Source organism: Ipomoea nil, unplaced genomic scaffold, assembly GCF_001879475.1.
Source record: "Ipomoea nil cultivar Tokyo-kokei standard unplaced genomic scaffold, Asagao_1.1 scaffold3087, whole genome shotgun sequence".
NCBI lineage: Eukaryota > Viridiplantae > Streptophyta > Magnoliopsida > Solanales > Convolvulaceae > Ipomoea > Ipomoea nil.
The window spans coordinates 3,808,212-3,831,131 of NW_017619515.1; the positions used below are offsets into that span (position 1 = coordinate 3,808,212).

Genomic DNA, 22,920 nt, shown 5'->3' on the forward strand with positions numbered 1-22,920 from the left:
AAATTTTCTCAATTATCATCGCTAACCACTGCTAAATCGGCTTCAATTCGTCAGATAAAGTAACTAGACGATGATCTTCTCCAAAGTGGATAAGGAAACCATCCGATCACTTTCTTCTTCAATAACATTAGCAATCATTCGATGAAATTATTTAATTACACTTTTGATAGAGTTCAATCAATAGCCTATTTTACCATTTTTCTTAAAAATAATAACAAAAGGTACATGTGTGAAAAGTTGAAAACTCTATTATTTAATGCAGTACGTTTTGTTAGTTAGTTGGGTGCCTTTTGTCTACTCTAATACTAGACAGTGCATATGCATGCATGCTGCCAACCCCTCGTTAAAATAGAATATAAAGTTTCCCATAAACGTGCACTGTTGCAAATTTTGGTTTAGGTGGTCACCTAGGCACCTAACTCAACTGATTCAATTGAATTGGTGACGAACTCAACCAAATTCGGATGAGTTAATTTATCCAATTCGGCTGAATTAGCTAAGTTAAATCAATTGACTCAGTCTTGCAAATATATATATATATATATATATATATATATATATATATAGAGAGAGAGAGAGAGTCAGGTTCCTGTGAGAATATATATAGCTTCCCGTGTGGTCGATGTGGTTTACACTATTATGTATGCATAAATGCACCACATAATGTTCGAAAATACACCATTATGATTTATATGTGGTGCATTTTTATTGTGTTTTATGCATTTTGCGGCATTTCATTCTGGTAGATTTTTTAACACTGCGTGATGTATTTATGCATACCTAATGGTGTAAACTGTAAAACTGCACCAACCGCACGGGAAGCACGGTTCTCATTTGAACCAATATATATATATATATATATATATATATATATATATATATATATATATATATATATATAGTTGTGTGTGTGTGTGTGACATACACTCACCCACATGGATTGTTTTTTTTAGTTAGTCGCCTAAGTTGTCTAAATCCTACTCTACCGTCTGACTAGGACCTACTGCAACCACGAATACTAGAATGACAAGTAAATAAATTATTCTTAAGGGTCAACAACAACATGCATGCTTGTAGGCATGACATGGCAATTAATCCCCCTTATTACAGATCCAACAAATTAAATTAAATTAAATTAAACTAAAATTATTTTGGAGTAGTAGCAAATGCAACATAGTCTGGTGGAGCATAGGGGTGTACCAAGTCCAATAGCCACCCCTTGTTTCTTCTTGGGTTGCACCCAACATCTCTGCACAGCTGATCATTATACCATATATGCAGACCCCCAATGCATGGCCCTCTGTAAACCTCCCCTGAGTATTTTCTCATGTATTTTTCCCACTCCTCAACATCCTTCTCCATCTCCTTTATGCTTGGCATCTTCAATTTCTCATCAAGAAAATGTGCCAGCCATTGGCATCTCACATCAAAGGTATAAAGGTTTGCAAAACTCTCTGAATGCCCTATTATTGCTATCCCAGGAATCCGCGGAGGAATCATTTGCCTACAATATCATATGATCGACGAATCCATAATTATAAGATGTGTATGTTCTGTCTCAACTAATAGTACGTATATAATGTGAGAGTATGAACAATAGTACCGTAAAAGCAAATAATAAATAGATTACAGAACATGAAAGCAGGAAATTAAACTAGTTACACCTAAACCACAATAACAAATAATAGACATAAGTCTTAACATATAGTACCTGTATAGAGCAAGTAGTGAGGAAGTGGGGCTGATGATGTAGTTCTGAAAGGTTTTAGAGGTGAAAAGATTTCTGAGCTTTTCTTGGCTTTTATATCCGGTGGCAAGAATGACAAGGTCAGCCTTTATAGGCTCAGATTGATCTGAATCAAGAAGTAGGCCTTGTTTGCAGAAACTGAGGTTGTTGGATTGCTTAAGAATGAGGCTCCCTTCTTCTACTTTTTCATAAAAATTATCAGGAAGCCAGAAGAGCTTACAAGCATATGCTTGCTCCAGCAAGCTGTGTTTTGGTATCATTTTGTACTTGTTTAAGGGATATGTCCATCTAAGATACATCTCCACAAATTTGTTAAGCCCCCATAGCTGCTCATCACCAAAAACATGCATTAATATATGACTATATATGTATGTATAGATGATAAGATGAGATATGTTAATTTACCAGTGGTGTAAGCAGGGTGGCCAAGATGCTTTGTATGAAGCTTTCTCCAGGCTTGTGGACTAACAGCTCTGTAAACCGATTTCCAAACAAGGCAAAGAGACTAACTCCCATGATGTAGGCACCAGGAAGTATCCAGTTAACTGTCCTCTGAATCAAGGTGCATGCCTTTTTTGGACCTAATTAATTAACCAAAAACTAAATTATATATATTATAACCCTGCATCATTACATGCATATATATTATTTAAAAAGCATTATGGTATGATCCAGGTACGGTATTAATTATAGTCATCAACTATAGTGATTTTTTTTCAAAATTTATACTTAATTTAGTATTCGACTATAGTGGTTTTTCTTGTTTTAGCCCTTAATTACTTGTTGTGCTTAATTAGGTTCTCGATTGTTAGAACAAATGACTAAATCAAGAAAAATTATTATAGTCGATGACTAAATTAGGTAAAATCACTATAGTCGAAGATTAATTTGGGTAAAACTACTATAATCGATGACTAAATTAAATATTAATAGAGACAAAATTACTAAACTATCTTAACAGGTGACTCAATTGGGTAAAAACATCAAAGTTGAGGACCTAATTAAACACAAAAGTCATGTATGTACGACTAAATTGAGAAAAATTACTATAGTTGAGGCTAAATTGGGTATTAACTCGTTTTTCTCAATTTAGTCCTAAACGACTTTTTTGTGCATAATTAGGTCATCGACTTTGATGTTTTACCCAATTGAGTCATTGACTATTAGAATCAACGACTAAATCGAGAAAAATCACTATAGTTGATGACGAACTAAATTGAGTAAAACCACTATAATCTAAGACTAACTTGAGTCAAATTACTATAATCGAGAACTAAATTGAATATCAATAGAGGTGAAATTACCAAATTATTTTCATGTGACTCAATTGAGTAAAATAATCAATGAAGCACAAGAAACCATTTAAGACTAAATCCAAAAAAAAACAGTATAGTGGATTATTAAATTCTGTATTGAGTAAAAGACATTTTTGGTCCTAAATTTATAGTGGCTTGGACAATTTTAGTCCTTTATAAAAAAATTTGCCATTTTATGGACAGAGTTATTGACGCGAGGACATTTTTGGTCCTCCGTCTATATTTCTGTTAGATAACCGTCTGTGAGAGGGGTAATTACGTCAATTTAGACTATCTCCTTCTATCTATTATATCTATGTGTGTTTTTTTTCTTCTCGGTCATAATTCGAAGGAGTCGGAGAGTCCAAGTTGCAGTTGTACAAAGAAATTGCCGGAGAATCGAAGCCGCCAAACAGGTTACTAATTGAATATATAGAAGGAGAATCATATAATAGATAGAAGGAGATAGCCTAAATTGACGTAAATGCCCCTCTCTCATACGGTTATCTAACAGAAATATAGACGGAAGACCAAAAATGTCCACGCCACAATAACTCTGTCCATAAAATGGCAAATTTTTTTATAAAGGACTAAAATTGTCCAAGCCACTATAAGTCTAGGATCAAAAATGTCTTTTACTCTTCTTTATTAAGTCATACCATTTGCATTGGCACATTCAGCTGCTATGTCCACTGCAGATTTCTGGGAGCCCACCACTGCAACCTTTTTCCCTTTGATCAATTGTGCAGCACTTTCATTGTCCATTGCACCATACTCCACGGAATGAATCACTTTCCCTTCAAAAACCTCCGGCCCTTTCCCCGGAGGGAACTCTGGGATGTTGCCCAGACCGCTGAATTTCCCCGTACAAATAACAACAAACTCCGCCACATACTCCTGCAGAAGAAAAAAAAAAACATAAACCTTAATCCTTAATCCTTAATCAATTAGCGAGATAACCATGCATATAAAATATATATACCTTTATGTTTGTGTGAGTGGAATCAGTGGATGAAGGATGATGAGGATCAGCTACTGTGTGTTCTACTAAAAGGTTCCATTTCCCTTTTGAACCGAATGCTAGACCGGTGCCGCCCCACAGCTCCCAAGACTGCATCTCTTCCTCAGAAACTCCGACATAGTCCAAGGAAATGACTTTGGACCTCAACTTAATGTACGGCAACAACCCAAAATGTTGAGCATAGGATTCAATGTAGTTGAGTACCTTTGTGTTGTGAGGATAGGTTTCTTGGACAGAGGATGGCCAAGGGAAATCCGGGAATTCATAATACCATCTGGGTGTCTGAAGCTTGGTAGACTCGATTGTTTGAGCCCATAATCCCCCTATCCTTCCTTCACCTTCAAAAACCACTGGATTCAGACCCCTTGCTAATGCGTGTCTGCAGGCCGCCAGCCCGGCTACTCCCGCACCGATGATCGCTATTCGTCTCTCCGTATCCATCTCTATTCTCTACTGCACTGATGATGATATGATATGATTGATGCAAAAGAGCTCCTTTAATTTCTTATATATGCCTGTAGGCTGTAGCTAGCTTTGAACAATTCTATTGGGCAGAGGCAATAAACGACAAGTCTAGCAGGTGTTTATGTTGGGCAGAGGAGCGTAAATGATTGGAAGGACAAGTTCAGTAAGTATAGCTTTTGGCATAATGTATAATAACTTTCATCTCTAATTTGTACATCAATTATTAAAATCGAAAACGTGGGATATTTATTATGTTACTCAATTGAGAGACGATAGAGATATTTTGTGCGCACGGACCCGTGACTCCTCTCATACTATATCGGTATATCAGGTTTCGTGTGATGGAGGTACTATCTGATCTATCCAAAAGGCCGAGGGCGGGTCACCAATCATTAAGAAAAAACAAAAATTAAAACTTAGAATAAAGTCTAAATTGATCACCGAACGTAACTTGAAAATACAATTAGATATTGAACAAAAAAAAGTGTAATTAAACTATTCCAAATGTATGTAATTTCACCTAATAGTAGGTTACCACCTATTTCATCAGGTTGTCTGCTTATGTCGATGAATGTCGGTATAAGATGTTTGTAGAAAAGTGTTTGGTAAATTGATTGTTAATTGTTAACTGATTACATACGAAAAACTAATTGGAAAAGTTACTTTGAGTAACTTTTTGAAGTGTAGCATTTTAAAGCAAAGATTTGTTACAAAAAAAAAAAAGAAAAATTAATTAATCAAATATTTATATTAATTGTTTAACCAAATCAAACAGCTAATAGTGGTCAAATAAGTCAAAATTAGTTAATAAACTAATTATTTTACCAAAGAACACCAATATGATTTGAGCCCCCAATTACTAGTTAGCTGCAACTGCACCCTAAACCACCAAAATAAATCAACTCATTGGTGTTTTTCATGCTATTGTTTAAAATCGTAGCATATTTTTTCATTTAATAATAAATTTTTGTGTGTGTGAAAATTGTAATATTATTATTAATTAACAACTGACTGTTATGTCAACGCCAAACTGCACATAATAATATAGTTGTCAGTTGAATGTTGTTATTAGAGTTCAATTAGACATGGACAGAAGGGCTGAATTCATTAGTTCAATAGATAATATTTGGTTGCAGTATATTTTGACAAATAAATAATTACTCGAAGTATCGAGTTATCGATCATCAGGGAAGCGGGACGTATCAAGACATTCAAACACTAGTTACTAATTTATTCGTGTGAAGTTAATCATAACGAAAATCATGGATGGTTGATTATTAGTTTTTCAAACACTAGTTACTAATTTATTCGTGTGAAGTTAATCATAACGAAAATCATGGATGGTTGATTATTTATAAAACTAATTTAAAGAGTAAAGTAGCAGGTTTATGAAAACAATTAAAGAGAGAGATTCTTGAGATTCAAAACAAGTGCTCATCTAAAATGCAATATTAAATTTGAGTTTAAATAAGTGTGATGTAACACCCTAAATTCTAAATACAGAAAAGTCAAAAAAATACAGAAGCGAATTCAAAACTTTAAACCAATGGTTCCAAAACACTAACAAACACCGTAAAACATTTCAAAACAAGTGTACAACCATATCTTAATGAGGAAACAAGGGAATATGGATTTAAAGTAATAGTTTAATGAACTTAAACCCAACAAATAGATTCAAACTACCAAGAGAAACATGTACGATTAAGCTCACATAAGTATTTGAGAGAAAATATCAAGATTCAAAATTTAACAACGACAGTGAAAGAATTATGCCCAAAGTGAACCTTGTGCGCGCCAGTATTTGGCTCTGTCTACTGAGCCACTGAATTACAGTGATTTATATCAAACATTATTACATGGACCATGATTCATACAACTCTGTGGACCATAAATAAAAGTACATTTTTAATATACTAAAAGTAGTTATTTGTGTACATAAAATACATTATTTGAGTACTAAAAATACATTATTCTATATACTATTAAATAATGTACATTCAGTATAAAAATATTGTATTTTTAATTATTAAAAATGTATTTTATATTCATGGTCCACACAATAATTTGAGGATTTACACGACAAATTATGCCGTGAATTCGGGTCCACTTTGCAAGGTGGATATAAGTCCAAAACGACGCAGTTTGCGGGTGTGAAAATATAGTTATAAAATTGTGAATATAGAGTTAGTTCAAAAATTGTGAATATAAAGTTATGAAATTATGAATATTGAGTTTTGTAATTTTGTATATTGAGATCTAAAATTGTGAATATAAAGTTAAAAAATTGTGAATATAGAGTTTTGCAATTGTGAATATTGAGATCTAAAATTGTAATAGAATTCTAAAATTGTGAATATAGAGTTTTAAAATTATAAATATAAAATTCAAAATTTATGAATATAGAGGAACGAATTCTGAAGACAAATGACAAATTAACGGAAATAAAAAAACAATTTTTTTTTTTTTTTAAATTCAGACAACGTCATTTTGAAGTAAAAGAACGTCGTTTTGAACCTACGAGGTGGACCTGGATCCACCATATAACAATCCGATTTACACCCTCTCACATGGCAATCGTTATGCTGTGCATCCGTATGCACCATGCATGGTGCATACGGATGCCAAAACGACATCGTTTTATTAAAAAACGCGCGTCTCCCCTTTAAAAAATTTTCAGGTTCGATTCCCAGCAACAACATTATATTGTTCATTCATTATGGAATTTTAGTTCATAGATTATGGAATTATAGTTCATTGATTATGGAATTATAGTTCATCGATTCTGAAATTTTAGTTTATAGATTATGGAATTTTAGTTCATTCATTCTGGAATTTTTAGTTCATAGATTAGATTATGGAATTATAGTTCATCAATTATGGAATTATAGTTCATCGATTATGAAAATATAGTTCATCGATTATGATATTTTAGTTCATATTTTGTTGCTGAAAATCGAACCTGATTTTTTTTTTAAGGGGAGACGCGCGTTTTATTAAAACGACGTCGTTTTTGCATCCGTATGCACCATGCATGGTGCATACGGATGCACAACATAATTTGCCCCCACATGGACATCAATCATTATTGTATGGACCATGGTCCACACAAGTTGTGTGGACCATATTGTCTACAGTAAAATAATGTACATTTAGTACAAAAATAATGTACATTCAGTACAAAAATAATGTACATTATATTCAAAGAATGTACATTATTTTTGTTCTGAGTGTACATTATATTGTATAATGTACATTCAGTACAAAAATAATGTACATTTAGTATATTAAAAATATACATTTTATTATGGTCCACATAACATTGTGTGGACCATGGTCCATACAATAATTTGCCCATGGACATGGGCAGAGATATAGAGTAACCCATTAAAAAAATGCAATAGCGATTTGGGCCAACCTAACAAATCATGATGTGATTGTAAAGCTAAAGCCCAAAAGGCCAAAACAGGCTTGAAGTCCATAGAATATTTGTTCGGGGATAGCAGTCGTCAATTTGCATTTGAGGCCCTGACTGATCCGATTCCGATCTCTTCCCGTTGATCGAGTCTACTCTGTTACTACCCCACCGTCTCTCTTCTCCTCTCCTCTGTGTAAATGTAAGCATCAGGTTTATTATATCCATCGTTTTTCAATCAACATGTTACATGCGTGATTGAATCTTGTTGTATGTGGTTTGATCGAATTGCCTTAATAGGGTTTACAATTAGCTTTTTGTGAATTTTAGATTTTTAGTTGATTATCTCTCCTATTAGAGTTTTCTGTATGTTTTGCTCTGAATTGATTCCCTGTTTTCACGTATTTGTGAAGTAATCAGCTTATGCTGTGTAGGAGGCTCAATTGGTTCAGTGTTAGACACTTGAGACTTTTCAGCTTGTTTCAACTCTGTATCATTAATTGAAACTACAAGTCTTTAATGAGTTTAGTTTACAGATTAACTATATAATTGTAGTGCACTTTGTATTGTTTACAAGTCCTCCAAGAATCTGAAAGTATAGAGGACAGTGTCTCAATGGTATGGGGTCAGATAAAGTTTATGAATTATAATTTGATGCATTTGTCTACATATTTCACTTCCATGCTTGTACATTATAGAAAAGCAGCCAGATTTTTTTTTTATTTTTTATTTTCCTTTGTTTCAAGTCTGAAAGGTAGAATTCTCCTTCTCCTTTGATTTTGGATTAAGCAATGAGCTATGTGCTAATATAGTTAAAAACTGTACTCACTTGTTTGGTCTTCCCATCATTGCACCTGATTCTCAGATCAGTACTCTTTGGGGAAGTATTTACTTTTAATTTGAAGGATGTCTAATAATAGACTTACGTTTAATCTTCATCGTACTTTTACTGTATATATTTGATAATAAGGGCATCAGCAATTAAGTGCGACATGTTAGGTAGAGAAAATTTGTATTTTAACAAATATCTGTTGGAAACTTTGGTTTATTCTTAAGAATCCTGGAATTTCTTTCTGGAAATGTAGAGCCATTGAACTGTAATTGGTTTACACCCTGTCGGCCTGTTGGGTGTTATGTCCCTTATATAACTGGTTTGTACTTGAATATTAGCTTCTCTACATGGAAGAAAAATACTTGCAGATATTGCCTTTCCCTCACTATTAATATATCAGCAGTCCATAAAATTTTTAATGGAATTTTTTTTTTTTTTTTTTTTTTTGCTATTTGCTCACATTAAATTTACCTGTAGTTTTTTGTACATTCGTGGATGTGCACATAGTACATATTTGTGGTCAAATTTTGCTAGCTGGTAAGTAAGGTGAGGCTCAAAGTGCAGAATGCATTAAATGTAATTTTTGTAGGATGTCAGAGTCAGAAACCCCCTTCAGGCCCAGAGAGAAGCTTATTGAGAAGCAAAGGTATTACCAGAGCATTCACAAACACACTTATCTGAAGGGTCCTTTTGATAAGGTTACCTCAGTCGCCATTCCACTCGCATTGGCAGTTTCTTCACTTTACATGATTGTGAGTTCCAACCTAGTTGTTGTATTTCATCAAACTCATGCTTAGAAGAATCATTTTTTAATAGATAACTCTGCAAAATGGTGTTTCAGGGACGAGGGATCTACAACATGTCTAATGGTATCGGAAAGAAGGAATGAAGGATGTGGGATTAAAATGATCTCATCAACTGTGGAACTCTTTTCCTAGAAAGAAATGATGAAGACATTGTTTCTTATTTGGAATAATATACTGTTCCTTGCTTATAAGTTGTAGACATATGACTGAATGTGGGTTTTGTGATTCCAGCTTGATACATTTGCTTTTGGATGCATTGTGTTCATGCTCATTTGTTAATGTGATTTCTGTTGTGTTCAAATGTTGAGTTCAATTATAAGTGTAAGCACTGTTAAACTAAATATTTGGAACTCTAATAAGTTGGTTTGAGCTTGATCAATTGATTAATTTTTATTTGTTGTTCTGTCAACTTATGAATAATTTATAATTTTGTTTTAAATTAAGGGTGCGTTTGGAAACTCCGGTTTTCAGTGTTTGGCTAGAGGGAGAAAATAGAAGTCAATGAAAAATAGAGGTGTGGTTAATGAAAAATAGATGGGATTTTTTGAAAAATGACTTAAAAAAGAAGTCATTTTTCATTTATAGTGAAGTAGCCAATCACCCGTTGCCACCACCCCCCACCCCCACTACCCACCACAATTATTGTATATTTTAAATACTTAAAATTAAAAATAATTATGTTCATTTTTCAGAAAATGAACTAAACACATCAAGACTGTTTTCTGTAATGCAAATTAAACATTGAAAAAGAAAATATTTTCTAAAAAATAACTCATTTTCCATACTTTTCAAACATATCCTAAACCAAATCGATTTAACAATATTATGGAATATCTTGCTAAGATTGATTTATCTTCTTCCTAGTAAACACCCCAAAAAAATGCTTTATTTATAAACAAAATAAAATAAATAAATAAATAAGCGCAGTAGTTTTTCCAAATTTTATTATTTATGTGCTATGCAATTATGCACCGGAGATGTCGCAATTTATTTGACTGAATTGATCATAACCAATAATAATTTAAAAATTACTCTGTATTTAATAGTTAAGAATTAAAAAAAAAAAAAAAAAAAAAAAAAAGTAAGTGAAGAGTCAAGCAAGTGAGAGTTGGTCTTCCGTCTTCCATCGAATTGAAAAGCTTGCCTCTGCAAGACCGTCCGTCTTCTGTAAAGCGATTTGCAGAAACACAGCGACTCAGCAAGAGATAGATAGAGAGAGAGAGAGAATGCATATTAGCGAGAACGAGGGGATAGAGAACAAAAGCTTCGTGGTGACGGGTGGGCTGGGCTTCGTCGGCGCCGCCCTCTGCCTGGAGCTGGTTAGAAGAGGTGCTCGTCTTGTCAAGGCCTTTGATCTTCGAACCCAATCCCCCTGGTCAGATCAGCTTCGCCAAAAAGGGGTTCATTGCATCCAAGGTGATCATGCTTCTCCTCCTCACATTTCACCCCTCCCCTCTTTGTTGCTATTCACATTAATTTAGTGAAAGCATGTAAACTGCAGTATAGATACTCAAAACTGAATCAGATTTTCTTTTCCTGAGATGGCCATTTCTTTCTTCTGCTACTCTTTCCAGTTTTTCCTGCAAAAACTGCTTTTACTTGGTAACAGATTATGGAGTTGACTTAGTAAGAGCTATTTAGCTTAAATAAATAAATAATTTTATTGATATGACTAAGAATAGGGGCAGAAAATGATCCAGCTGACGCCCATTGATTGATGTATCTCATTTCTCCAAGTTTCATTTACATTTTTAGGAGATGTTACAAGCAAACAAAGTGTTGAGAGGGCATTACGTGGGGCTGATTGCGTTTTCCATCTTGCTTCATATGGTATGTCTGGAAAAGAAATGCTCCAGTATGGTCGTGTAGATGAGGTTAATATCAATGGAACTTGTCAAATTCTCGATGCTTGTGTTGAACATCATATCAACAGGCTTGTCTATGTGAGTACATATAATGTCATTTTTGGTGGAAAGGAGATTGTTAATGGCAACGAAAGACTACCTTATTTTCCCTTGGATGATCATGTTGATCCATATGGCCGCAGTAAAGCAATTGCTGAACAATTAGTTCTGAAGAACAATGGCCGTTGCTTCGAGTAAGTAATTTGACACTAGAACACCAACACCGAGTTATTTGTTTTTCCAATAAATGTCATATACTGCATTCTTGAATGTAGAAATTTGGCAAAATAATATTCATGTCTACTTATTTTGCTAAACTGTTCTCTATTTCCTTCTCTGACGTCCAAGATTTTGTAACTCAAAATTGACTGCACTAAGCTCTCAGTATGCCTGTAGATGAACGCCTCTTTAAAATGATTTGATACAAATGCATACTATTTTTCTTGTGTATATAGTTAAATGCAGAAGCATAATATCCTGTAGAGGAAAAATTTCCACCTCTGTAAATTAAAGACTGTCTTGGTCCATATTTCCAAATTAAGTAACTAGATTAGAGACAAAAACTAAACCCTTCATGAACTATGTGACTTAATGAAATATGGCAATCTTTAAATTTACATATTATTCAGTGTGAAGTTTCATATTTTTCTGCTCTCTAGCTATATGTTTCTTTTTGTAGATGAGTCTTGCTCTGTACTCTCACTCATTTTTTGGTAATATTTTCTGTTTCTATCATCAAGAAAGTTTAGTTTTTTGGCCTATAATATTTTTTGCCTAGAACTTAACACTCCCCTGTGAACTGTTCTTTACGTAAAAAAGTCTAAAAAGAATTTTTGAATCTTGGCAATGCTTTGCTCAGAATTAATTTTTATTCTTCATTATTACAGTAAAGAGACTAGGAAATCCCTGTATACCTGTGCCATTCGTCCCGCTGCTATCTATGGACCTGGTGAAGAAAGGCACTTCCCAAGGATCATCAAGTTTGCAAAATTAGGCCTGATCCCTTTTAAGATAGGTTCAACAAATGTGAAAACCGATTGGGTTTATGTGGATAATCTTGTATTGGCCCTTCTATTGGCTAGTATTGGACTTCTGGATGACATCCCTGGCCAAGAAGGGCCACCAGTTGCTGCCGGTCAAGCTTACTTCATATCAGATGGTAACTGATCCTTGGCATATTATATATACTTTGTATACACTCTTAAATATCAGGTCGATTGTTTCCATTTTTTATTGCTTTTACTAAAGAGACTTGTTTGAAACATCCAATCTACAAAATGCTCGTCAACACACACTAAATTCAAGCAATTCTTACTTGCGTTATCTTACTCTTTTCTTTATTTATTATTTGCAGGGTCTCCCATCAACAGTTTTGAGTTTCTTCGCCCTTTACTCAAAAGCCTGGATTATGAACTACCAACCATATCACTAGCTGTCCCTCAAGCTCTGCTACTAGGAAACTTCTTTTGGGCTTTATACTCTATCATGTATCCTTGGCTAAGTCGGAGGTGGCTTCCTCAACCCTTCATACTTCCTGCTGAAGTTTACAAGGTTTGTGTTTGATCCACCACCTCCTCCCCCCCACCTCCCCGCTTTTTTTTCTTTTTTTTTTTTCTTTAATCTTCTTGCTGGGTATCTACTGTGTGTCTGACATGCTTAAAGCTATCTGAGAATCAACCCTGCAGATATTTGACTTTGAAAGTAATAATGTGGTTGTATAAGATCATGTGTATGAAAAATAATCTAATCTATATTTGTACTCATTATAGTGTGATCCACATTTGACAACTGTATTTGTGCTCAACACAAATTTCCAACTTAAAAATGATCTTACAATTGATAATGTGAATGTTTGGACGGCAGAGAACAGTATGGATTGCATAGAATTCTATAATTAGTATGGAGTATGTTGCGACTTGGTGAGTTTAATGAGTTTTTCTGGTTGTGCCAGGTAGGTGTGACTCATTACTTTTCGTATTTAAAAGCTAAAGAGGAGCTTGGCTATGTCCCAATGGTGAGCCCTAAAGAGGGAATGGCTGCAACTATCTCATATTGGCAAGAGCAGAAACGAAGAGGCCTAGATGGGCCTAAGATACTTACATGGGTGCTTGTTGTTGTTGGAATGCTTGCTCTGTTTGGTGCTGCTTTCCTGCCGGACTTTGGACCCATTCCCCTTGTTAGAGCGATTGGCCTTCTCTTCTTTCGCTCCATGTGGGGATTAAGGTTGTTGTTTGTTGTATCGGTTGCAGCACACGTTGGCGAGGCTATATATGCATGGCTTCTTGCAAAGAAAGTGGATGCTGCAAATGCCCGCGGTTGGTTCTGGCAGACCCTTGTTTTGGGGATATTTTCTTTGCGTTTCTTGATGAAGAGAGCCAAAGAGTGAGTTCCTTTAGGCTTTGGGCTTTAGCTTCATTCAATGAAGCATGTGAAATGCTCTTTTGCTGTAACACTTAAAAAAGGGATTTTATCAGTCTCTTCTGCCTGAGACGTGAGACCACTATTATTATAGAGGTATATTCTTTGTAACACTTGAAAGGGAAATTCTAACATTCGTCAGGATTACAAAATTAAGGTCTTTTTTTTAGTAATAAGTTGAGCTCCAAGCCCCCCAGCCTACTAATTATGATACAAGGAATAAGGGTCAAATAGGTCACTCAACTACACATCAAAATACAACTAGGTCATCGAACTAAAAAAATAATGTAATTGAGTCCCTAAACAACACAAAATCACCTAAAATAACTTGTTTACCTGAAAATATATTGATGTGGCGGCTTCCAATCTTAAAAATAATATTTTAAAATAATTTTAAATAAAATAATTAATTAAAAAAAATACTAAAACAAACCGGCCGTCGGATGGCTTCGTGGAGCTTTTTTCTTCTTGGTCATGGAGACCAAGGTCTCTTTGTCTCCTCCATGGCCGATGGTCTCTGGCCTCGAGCCTTGGGCTTCAAGCTTAAATGGAGGTAGTATTGACTCGTTTGGCTTTGGTAGGTTGAGAATGTATATTTGAAAAGATACTATATGTAACAGGATTGATAGTATTAAAAAAAAAAAAAAAACACTATGATAGAAACTCTCGTAAAATATAATACAGAATATAAAGAAATGTTGCGTAAAAAAAATGTGGACTTTCCTAAATCTGATCCACTTGTATTTTGTTCTTTGAAAATGAGGTGGAATTCATTGAATAAAATGGAGCAGTGGTTAACAAATTTTAGCTTAGAGAAGAGAAAAGAAAAGAAAAAGGGAAATGGCTACTTCTTCTCTTTCATCGTCTCTGCTGCATTCACAGTGTGGATCCTTCCTTGCCACTGCCGTCTCTCGCTCTGCCACCCGTCTCCACACCAAAAGTCTCAACCTTTTCTTTATCTTTCCTATTTCTATTTCTTCCCGCCGACCGTATGTATGTATGTATGTAATGTAACTCTCTCGCATTCACTTTGTCAGGCCTCAAGAACACTGTAAATTCCTATATTTCCTGCTGCAACAACCCCGGGTCTGAAGGAAATACCAGGTATTTTAATATCCGTTAATTGTTATCTTCCTACTTGATGCATCCACAGTACTCGTTTGTTTGTTTGTTTGTTGTCAATTCATTCTTGTTCGGTTGTGATTATGGATAGAAAGCAATCTTTGAGCAAAAGGAGAGAGCTTTTGCTTCAAGCTGGCCTTGTTGCATTTTCCCTTTCCGCATTTCCTTCAGTTGCATTTGCAGATAATGGTACTCTTACTGTATACCTATTTTTCTCAAAACGAAACTATATTATATTATATTGATGAAATATGATGACCTACTACGAGTGGTATTTTCTCCAGTTGCAGTGAAGGAGTCTCCTCGTGTTTATTCTGATGATGTGAACAAGTTTAAGATATCCATTCCAGCCGGTATGCCCTTTCTTTTCACCTCCTTTCTTCATAATTAATGTTTGGGGATTATTGTTAAAATAGTAGAAATTAAAGGAGTATCTCTATTAGGGAAAGAAGGAAGTTAAGAGGACTTGATAATTGAGTTTCTTTGACTTTAACCATCGATTTCCTTCAGCTTTTGGAATCACTGACTTGCATTTTGAAAATTCAAATTCAATGGAACTATTCATTGCTTCCTTTTAGCTAGGTTGTGTTTTAAAAACTTCCTATACGTAATATTAATATATACACTTCACTGTAAAGATCATAGAAAAGGCATTGTGTCTTGCAGATTGGGAGGTGGGAACTGGAGAAGGTGATGGAGTGAGGTCACTGATTGCCTTCTATCCTCAAGAAGCTTCAAACTCAAATGGTATTTAAGATAGATATTAATGAATAATGATGGATGAAGTTGTTGTTCTATCTCTAATTTTGCGACTTTTCTTACATGTTGGTTGCATCAGTCAGTATAGTGATCACAAGCCTTGGTGCTGACTTCACCAGATTGGAATCTTTTGGAAAAGTTGATGAATTTGCAGAGAATCTGGTGAAATTTTTCTTCTTCTTCTTCTTCTTCTTCTTCTGCATTGGCTAATCTCAAGTCCTAAATCCTTCTCCTTCCAATCTACCCTACCAAATGTTATCCATGGTTTTTTTATTTTTATTTTTTATAATAGCTCAGTGATCATAAAAACAGGTTAGTGGATTGGACCGAAGCTGGAAACGGCCTCCAGGAGTAGCAGCAAAACTCATAAATAGCAAATCTGCTAATGGTAATATACGTTGTTTTTGTTGATTCCATATAAGTATAGGTAGATTCTACTATAATAATAATTAATCATTATAGACTTATCTGAAATTATTTCCAATTTTTGAGGAATAAAGTTCAAAGTCACTAATAAGATTTTAAAGATACTATAAAGCTCATAATTTCACCAGACTGTATATATAATTTCCTAAAATGAGAAAGAAAATACGAGATATAGATGCTTGGGGCAATTAAATTGCTGGTTTCTGCATTGTTGATTTGCTAATAGTATTGTGGTCTGAGTGGGGAATTATATAAGCAAGCTTTATGATATATCGTTGAGATTAAGAATGTTGTTTAATACGTATAGCCTCTCATCAGGGTTGTACTACATTGATTACACACTCCAAAATCCTGGACAAAGTCTCAGGCGCCTATTCACAGTGCTGGGAATAGCAAACAACGGTTATTACAACCGGTTGTATACTATTACTGGACAGGTGAGAGTTTAAAGCTGCTGCAAATGAATAACTTTCTCAAGAGACCAGACCAGACCATCCAATCCATTACAACATATATACATTGTTCTCTTCTTTTAATGTTGTAGAGGAGGGTTTAGGTATACTGCAAATGAATAACTTACACAACTTTCTGTATCATGCAGTTTGTAGAGGAGGAGGCAGAGAAATATGGTGCCGAAGTTGAGAAGGTAAATTTGTTTTGTTTCTTGGATCTTCTTGGAATCATGAAATGTTTATGATAAAACAGACTAGATTATAGGTAGATCCAGTGACAGTTATGATTTATATATATATATAATAATAGAGTTATTACCATCTGAGGTCCTCCGAGTATAGTGGTTTTGCCACGTTTAGTCCTAAACTTTCAAATTGACCATTTGTGGTCCTTCGACTTTCAAATTTAACCATTCGTGGTCCAAGTTAACCACTCATGGTTCTCCAACTTTCAAAATTTAACCAACTATAGTCCTTTCAAGAGGACCACGAGTGATTAAATTTTGAAAGTTGAAGGACCATGGGTGGTTAACTTGGACCACGAATGGTTAAATTGGAAAGTCGAAGGACCACAAATGGTCAATTTGAAAGTTTAGGACTAAACGTGGCAAAACCACTATACTCGGAGGACCCCATGTGGCATTAACTCATAATAATACTAGTAGAGTAGTGAAAGGGCGGGGTGTTTTTTGATGGTTATCTTTGTTGGATTCTGGTGTGGTGTGGTGTGCAGGCTGTTGCGTCTTTCAGGTTCATGTAATTGGCAATGGTGGGCGTGTCTTCCTTCTGGTTTGACATTTTGGTGCGTGCTTGTCAATAATGGGTCAAAGCTAGCTACTGCGGACACACTTGTTCTAGCTAGAATGAATGAATGGTATGTATGGTCGGGAATTTATTAACTATTGTTTGTTGTGCTGTATAATGAACGAATGAATAGGAATAGATTGTTATCAGCAAGTAGACACTAACAAAATTAGTAAGTAGTTGTTGTCAATAAATAACGAAACCAAAATGGATGGAAGTATTTTCCTTTTGTCAATAAATCTACTGTTTAAATGTCAATTTTGCAGGTTGGATGTTTAAATGGCACACATCTCTCATCTGCTGCCTGTATGCTGAGTATAGTATTATTTTGTATTTAGGCTCATTTTCTTTCCAATTCTTTCTCAAGAAGAAATGCCTTTAAATTGTACTGTAGAATGATACTTTGGATTTTGCAGCACAGCACAATTTTCAAATTTCTGTTGGTTTCAGTTTCAGTAAGGGAAATTTTGGTGACATCATGTAGTGGCAAAAGATAAATGATTTTTGTAGGGTCATCTAGCATTGTTCTATAATGGAGTAAAATATAATAATATAAGAAGGGGTTTAGCAGATAGAAATTGTAGGAATGATGTAGTATAATAAATCTCATATAAACAAACTAGTTGAATGCTAATGCTAATTATAGGCACTGCTTGGCAAGCACCTAAAAGCTAACTAATGCTAAATGCAGGAAAACATGATTCATTATTCCGTCTTGATATTGCTTCCCAAATTTGCTCCGCCTTTTTCTGTAGCAGCTTTACTCAGTATCAGGTTAAGCTGATCTGCAAACACCAGATTCTGCAGTTGCTGCAGTTGTTGCCACTCCTTTTCTGTTTGTGATTCGATCTCATCAAACTCACTAATCTTTTCTTCAATCTCTTGTATCTGCACCATTATTTTATGTACGTACATGATGTTATGTGAAACAATACATACATTATATTGATTCTCTCTTATTAGACAGTGTAAGAAGAATATTGTACCTGAACAGCAACTTCAGAGATTGCACTCTCTACCTTCTCTTCTTCACTATCAAGTTGTGATTGTGCTTCAGCAAAAGCCCCTTCAACTGCATGAGATTCTGCATTCACAGTTAGAAACGGCAATTACAAATCTAAAAGAGGAGAAAACTCCCTCAGCCTAAAATTGTATTTCTAACAAAATATATGCAATTCAATTTCCAGTTTTTCTCCTATTCAAAATTTCAACACCAATTCCTAGCTTGGTTTAGCAGCCAGCCCTTGCCCCTTGGATAGTTATTAGCCACAACAAAAGGCCAGGCCCCAGGGAATATCTACTAAACTTTAATAATTCCATAAAGACTTCTGATTATCAAAACGTTACATTCCACTCAAGCATCCTATTGTTTGCAGTTTTTCTAGAGGATCACAAGTGCAAAAATGATTCATTAATATCGGGGAAAAAAAAAAAAAAAAAAAAAAAAAAAAAAAACTTACCCTGCTTGTCTCCACTAGCAGAAATAGATTTGAGATGTCCTTTAAATTTTCCAATACCGAATTCAGATAAAGATTTTAGAGCAGCACGAGCTGCTACTTCTGCAACCTCATTTCCTGCTAAAGCAGAAATGAAAGCAGCCTGTGCAAATTTTCAGAACAAACAATTAGGCATTATCATATATTAACCCATGCCAAATATTGGCAGCTTAAAAGAAATATGAGCCTTAGTTCAGTTCTTTTCAGTTGATAGAACAAGTCTATACCGATCTTATCTAGGCATGGCATTCAACATTAATCAGACACAGTAGTTCCATCTTTAGCCGTGCAAATAATACACTCCCTTCATTGAAATTATAATTAATTGAGTTCACGTGTTCACACAGTAAGAATTATAGCCGAGTGGTCTTCTTATGCAGTAATATTGAATAGAAGCACAATCTTATGCATCCATGGTGATATAACTTTAATTACAATCAATGCTCAAATAATTCCAAACTTCCCAGGTTGGCATTTCATCAAAAATCAAAAGCATTGAACATTAAACTCATACTTCATATGATATATACCAGCAGATGACAGTTGGTTGAATTATCTAGGAACAACTGTTAATTGCCAATATGAACAACCTTACCTGTGCCATGATAGGGTTGCTTGCATCAGCAAGAGGTGTTAGTCGCATCCTTTTGGCAGGAAGTTGTTCACTATCCACTTCAGTAGACTCCGGAGGTCCAGCAAGCTGCTGGGCAAAAGGAAGCTTTATAAAGCGAGACACACACTCTTTCTCACTTCTACCACCAACATGCCCTGCTACCTTCTTCCAGTCATCACCGAAATGCATGACAGCTTCTAGGAGGAGCAAGGTCTCTTTCTCAGTCCAATCTGTCTTCACCTCTTCATTGAGCTCAACTCTTCTAAAATCTGAAGAATTTAGACCCACCCTATAATTACCCCGTACATAGCATCTTGCACAAAGAATCATATCATACTGCATCCATCATAAAACAGAATTACATTGTATGAAATAAGGTACAATGCAATAAGGAGTTAATTGAAACCCCAAATTAAACATAAGAATCTTAGTTTTGTTTAGCAATCCGAAGCTATAACTGAAGAAGGGTTGAGAAAAATTAATTACCTTATCACAAGCAAAACAGGCAATGCTGCAAACGGACTTGCAGCCACTGCACAATCTCTTCCTGGGCACTGGAACATCCACAGAACCTGCATTAGTGTCGCTACTCTGCAAAGAGGCCTTAGTATCTTTGTCTTCCCATTTGAGCTGAGTCTTGGAGGCTGAGGAAGAGTAGTTAATCAAACCCCAGGTCTCTAGAAAATCGAAAACCCTTCGAATCGAACCTACGTCTCCAACTATGGTCTTCCGGACCTCAGTAAAGTTGATTTTTCTGGTGGGGTTTTCTCTAAACGTACGAATTATGGTATTCCTATAATATTTGTAAACCCTAGGGTTTTTCGAAGGGAATTTTCCATCAAAGAATTCTGGAAGGAACCGGACCTCTCCCTGGTGAATGTGGTTCCATGAAAACCACCCTGCAAAAAGGGAAGTGGTTTCAGAGAGAAAAATATAAATAAATAAAAATTAGATAAGGGAACATACTGGAATAGCTGGGTACGTTGATGACGTCAGTTTCCGGGAGGCGAGAAGTGATGGTGGCGGGGGTAGAGGCGGTGGTGATGGAGCGGCTGGGTACGGGGGTGGTTTGATTTGGGGAGGATTCTAGCTGGGGTGCCGGTGGTTGAGATGTGGTGTCGGAGGAGGGTTTGGTGTCGCCGGTGGCCATTCTTGCCGGAGACAATGTTATGCTGAGGCGAGGTGGCAGGCAGCGGCTTTAAGATTCGGCGAGTACACTTCAAATTTGGTCCGAAAACTTTTAATTGGTCTTAATTTACAAGGGTTAATATTATTAAAAATATTACTTCGATTCCAAAAATTCACTCAGAACTTTTATTCTCAAATGTTTAAATTTTATTGGAGAATTTTTCCAAAAAAAAAATATTGGAGAATTGGAACACTCCTCCTATGACTTGTTGCCCATTTTTATTTTTCTTTGCAACTCAGCTTTCATTCTCACTGAAAATATTAATAATAATAATCTAATATTATTCAGATAATATAATGTTACAAAAATTCATTTTAATTTATGATGATACATATACAAACTATTTTTTTTTTTAAAAAACAATTCAAACTCTATTTAGTTTTTAATAAATAAATAAAATTTCAAACTTTTAACAATTTATAAAAATATATTTTTTTAACTTATCTATTTCTGCTCCGTGGGGCGGATGCAAATACGCGTTTCTTTCATAGGTATGCTTCTGCTCGAAAACGTAAGAATACTTTACTGCGCCTTAAGGATGGGTTGGGGAGGTGGGTAGATGGTGATGAGTTGAAACCTGTTGTAATGAATTATTATACTGATATCTTTACTGCTAGTCCGAATGTGGTTGATGGGGCTGATTTCTTTGCCTCGGTCACTCCCCGTGTTACTCAGGCCCATAATGAGTGGCTTAATCAACCCTATGATCCGGGGGAGGTTAATGCTGCTTTGTTTGCTATGTTCCCAGATAAAGCCCCGGGGCCTGATGGTATGAATCTTGACTTTTACCAGCAGTTTTGGGATATTGTTGGGGTGGATGTCACTGAATTTGTCTTAGAATGTTTAAATTCGGGTTCATTGCCGCATGGTCTCAATGAGTCGAATGTTGTGTTGATCCCAAAGAAACAGACCCCGGAGTCAGTAGCTGATTTGCGCCCGATTGCCCTGAGTAATGTAGTGTATAAGATTGTTGCCAAGGTTATTGCAAATCGTATGAAGCCTATGTTGGGTGATATTATATCTGTGTCACAGAGTGCTTTTATTCCGGGTAGGTTAATCACGGATAATATTTTGGTAGCTGCTAAGGTGGGGCACTTTTTGAATAGAAAATAGCTGGGCAGGGTTGGTTGGGGTGCTTTGAAGTTGGATATGGCTAAGGCTTATGACAGGATGGAGTGGTCGTTTCTGAGAAAAATGCTTTGTTGCTCTGGGCTTTGAGATGGGGTGGATAAATTTAATTATGGAATGTGTCACCACTGTATCCTACAATATCATGATTAATGGGGCGTCAGGGAGGCAGATAATTCCTTCTAGGGGCCTCCGGCAGGGTGACCCTTTGTCTCCATACTTGTTTATTATCTGTGCAGAGGGGTTATCTTTGTTGTTACAGCAGGCTCAGGACAAGTACCTGGGCTTGCCAGCCTTTGTAGGAAGGAATAAGAAGGCGGTGTTTGCGTATATTGGTGATAAGGTCAGACGGAGAATTTGCTCCTGGAATAAAAAATTGTTGTCTAAGGCGGGGAAGGAGATTTTGTTAAAGTCCGTGGCCCAGGCTATGCCCATGTTCACTATGAGTGTTTTTTTACTGCCTGACTCGCTGTGTAAGAACCTGGAACGTGTTATGAATAGGTTCTGGTGGCGTAACGGGAAGGATGGTGGGGGAATTCATTGGATGGCATGGGATCGAATGAGTAAGCCAAAGAAGTTTGGTGGGATGGGGTTTAAGGATCTAAGGGCATTTAATATGGCTATGCTAGGCAAGCAGGGATGGAGATTCCTTACTAACCCACACTCTCTGGTTGCTAGAATTTATAAAGCCAGGTACTATCCCAGAACTGATTTTTTGAATGCTACAGTTGGAAATAACCCAAGCTTTTGTTGGATGAGTATAATGGCTACTCATAGCCTAATCAACCGAAATATCAGGCGCAGAATTGAAAATGGTAATGACACGTTAGTATGGGGGACCCATGGTTGATGGGTGACTCCACCCCTAGAGTATTGACAGATAAGCCTCAACATTTGGGAGAAGTCAAGGTCTCTGGGTTAATAGACCCTGTAACCTCCACATGGGATATGCCTTTGCTAAATGAACTTTTTGAGCCAGGCGACATTGACCGGATTATTAAAGTCCCTATAAGCCCAACCTACGAAGATTT

General features: G+C 35.8%; 4 protein-coding genes and 1 long non-coding RNA gene across 10 annotated transcripts; 3 read left to right on the plus strand and 2 right to left on the minus strand.

The window, feature by feature from the left end:
• Nucleotides 1-1,016: 1,016 nt before the first annotated feature.
• On the minus strand, nucleotides 1,017-4,708 carry LOC109166398 (probable flavin-containing monooxygenase 1). The gene is made up of 5 exons (XM_019315384.1): nucleotides 4,025-4,708; nucleotides 3,702-3,939; nucleotides 2,153-2,328; nucleotides 1,712-2,073; nucleotides 1,017-1,504 (listed from the first exon to the last, which is right to left on the minus strand). The coding sequence occupies exons 1-5, from the start codon at nucleotides 4,502-4,504 to the stop codon at nucleotides 1,147-1,149; spliced, it is 1,614 nt and encodes a 537-aa protein (XP_019170929.1). The 5' UTR covers nucleotides 4,505-4,708; the 3' UTR covers nucleotides 1,017-1,146.
• A 3,318-nt stretch (nucleotides 4,709-8,026) lies between these two features.
• LOC109166078 lies at nucleotides 8,027-9,984 on the plus strand. Its single transcript, XR_002051610.1, has 3 exons — nucleotides 8,027-8,142; nucleotides 9,362-9,524; nucleotides 9,614-9,984. It is a non-coding gene; the product is annotated as an uncharacterized LOC109166078 (long non-coding RNA).
• A 690-nt stretch (nucleotides 9,985-10,674) lies between these two features.
• LOC109166063 (short-chain dehydrogenase/reductase family 42E member 1) lies at nucleotides 10,675-14,067 on the plus strand. The gene is made up of 5 exons (XM_019314952.1): nucleotides 10,675-10,994; nucleotides 11,334-11,676; nucleotides 12,370-12,641; nucleotides 12,837-13,033; nucleotides 13,434-14,067. Exons 1-5 carry the CDS (start codon nucleotides 10,805-10,807, stop codon nucleotides 13,866-13,868), a joined length of 1,437 nt encoding a protein of 478 aa, XP_019170497.1. The 5' UTR covers nucleotides 10,675-10,804; the 3' UTR covers nucleotides 13,869-14,067.
• Nucleotides 14,068-14,615: 548 nt separating this feature from the next.
• LOC109166378 (psbP domain-containing protein 3, chloroplastic) lies at nucleotides 14,616-18,222 on the plus strand. Of its 6 annotated transcripts, XM_019315356.1 has the most exons (12): nucleotides 14,616-14,840; nucleotides 14,938-15,004; nucleotides 15,114-15,211; nucleotides 15,307-15,375; nucleotides 15,689-15,769; nucleotides 15,861-15,943; nucleotides 16,094-16,169; nucleotides 16,526-16,644; nucleotides 16,809-16,853; nucleotides 17,393-17,533; nucleotides 17,730-17,769; nucleotides 18,155-18,222. In XM_019315356.1, the coding sequence occupies exons 1-10, from the start codon at nucleotides 14,741-14,743 to the stop codon at nucleotides 17,417-17,419; spliced, it is 765 nt and encodes a 254-aa protein (XP_019170901.1). In that variant the 5' UTR covers nucleotides 14,616-14,740; the 3' UTR covers nucleotides 17,420-17,533; nucleotides 17,730-17,769; nucleotides 18,155-18,222. The 6 variants fall into 6 exon arrangements, with proteins under 6 accessions (XP_019170901.1, XP_019170902.1, XP_019170903.1 ...); XM_019315357.1 differs by lacking the exon at nucleotides 18,155-18,222 and having other exon boundaries at nucleotides 17,393-17,542; nucleotides 17,730-17,935; XM_019315358.1 differs by lacking the exon at nucleotides 18,155-18,222 and having other exon boundaries at nucleotides 15,313-15,375; nucleotides 17,730-17,935.
• LOC109166377 (SWI/SNF complex subunit SWI3B) lies at nucleotides 18,027-20,824 on the minus strand. The gene is made up of 6 exons (XM_019315352.1): nucleotides 20,539-20,824; nucleotides 20,059-20,471; nucleotides 19,555-19,908; nucleotides 18,924-19,062; nucleotides 18,450-18,547; nucleotides 18,027-18,351 (listed from the first exon to the last, which is right to left on the minus strand). The coding sequence occupies exons 1-6, from the start codon at nucleotides 20,720-20,722 to the stop codon at nucleotides 18,169-18,171; spliced, it is 1,371 nt and encodes a 456-aa protein (XP_019170897.1). The 5' UTR covers nucleotides 20,723-20,824; the 3' UTR covers nucleotides 18,027-18,168.
• Between the last annotated feature and the right edge of the window lie 2,096 nt (nucleotides 20,825-22,920).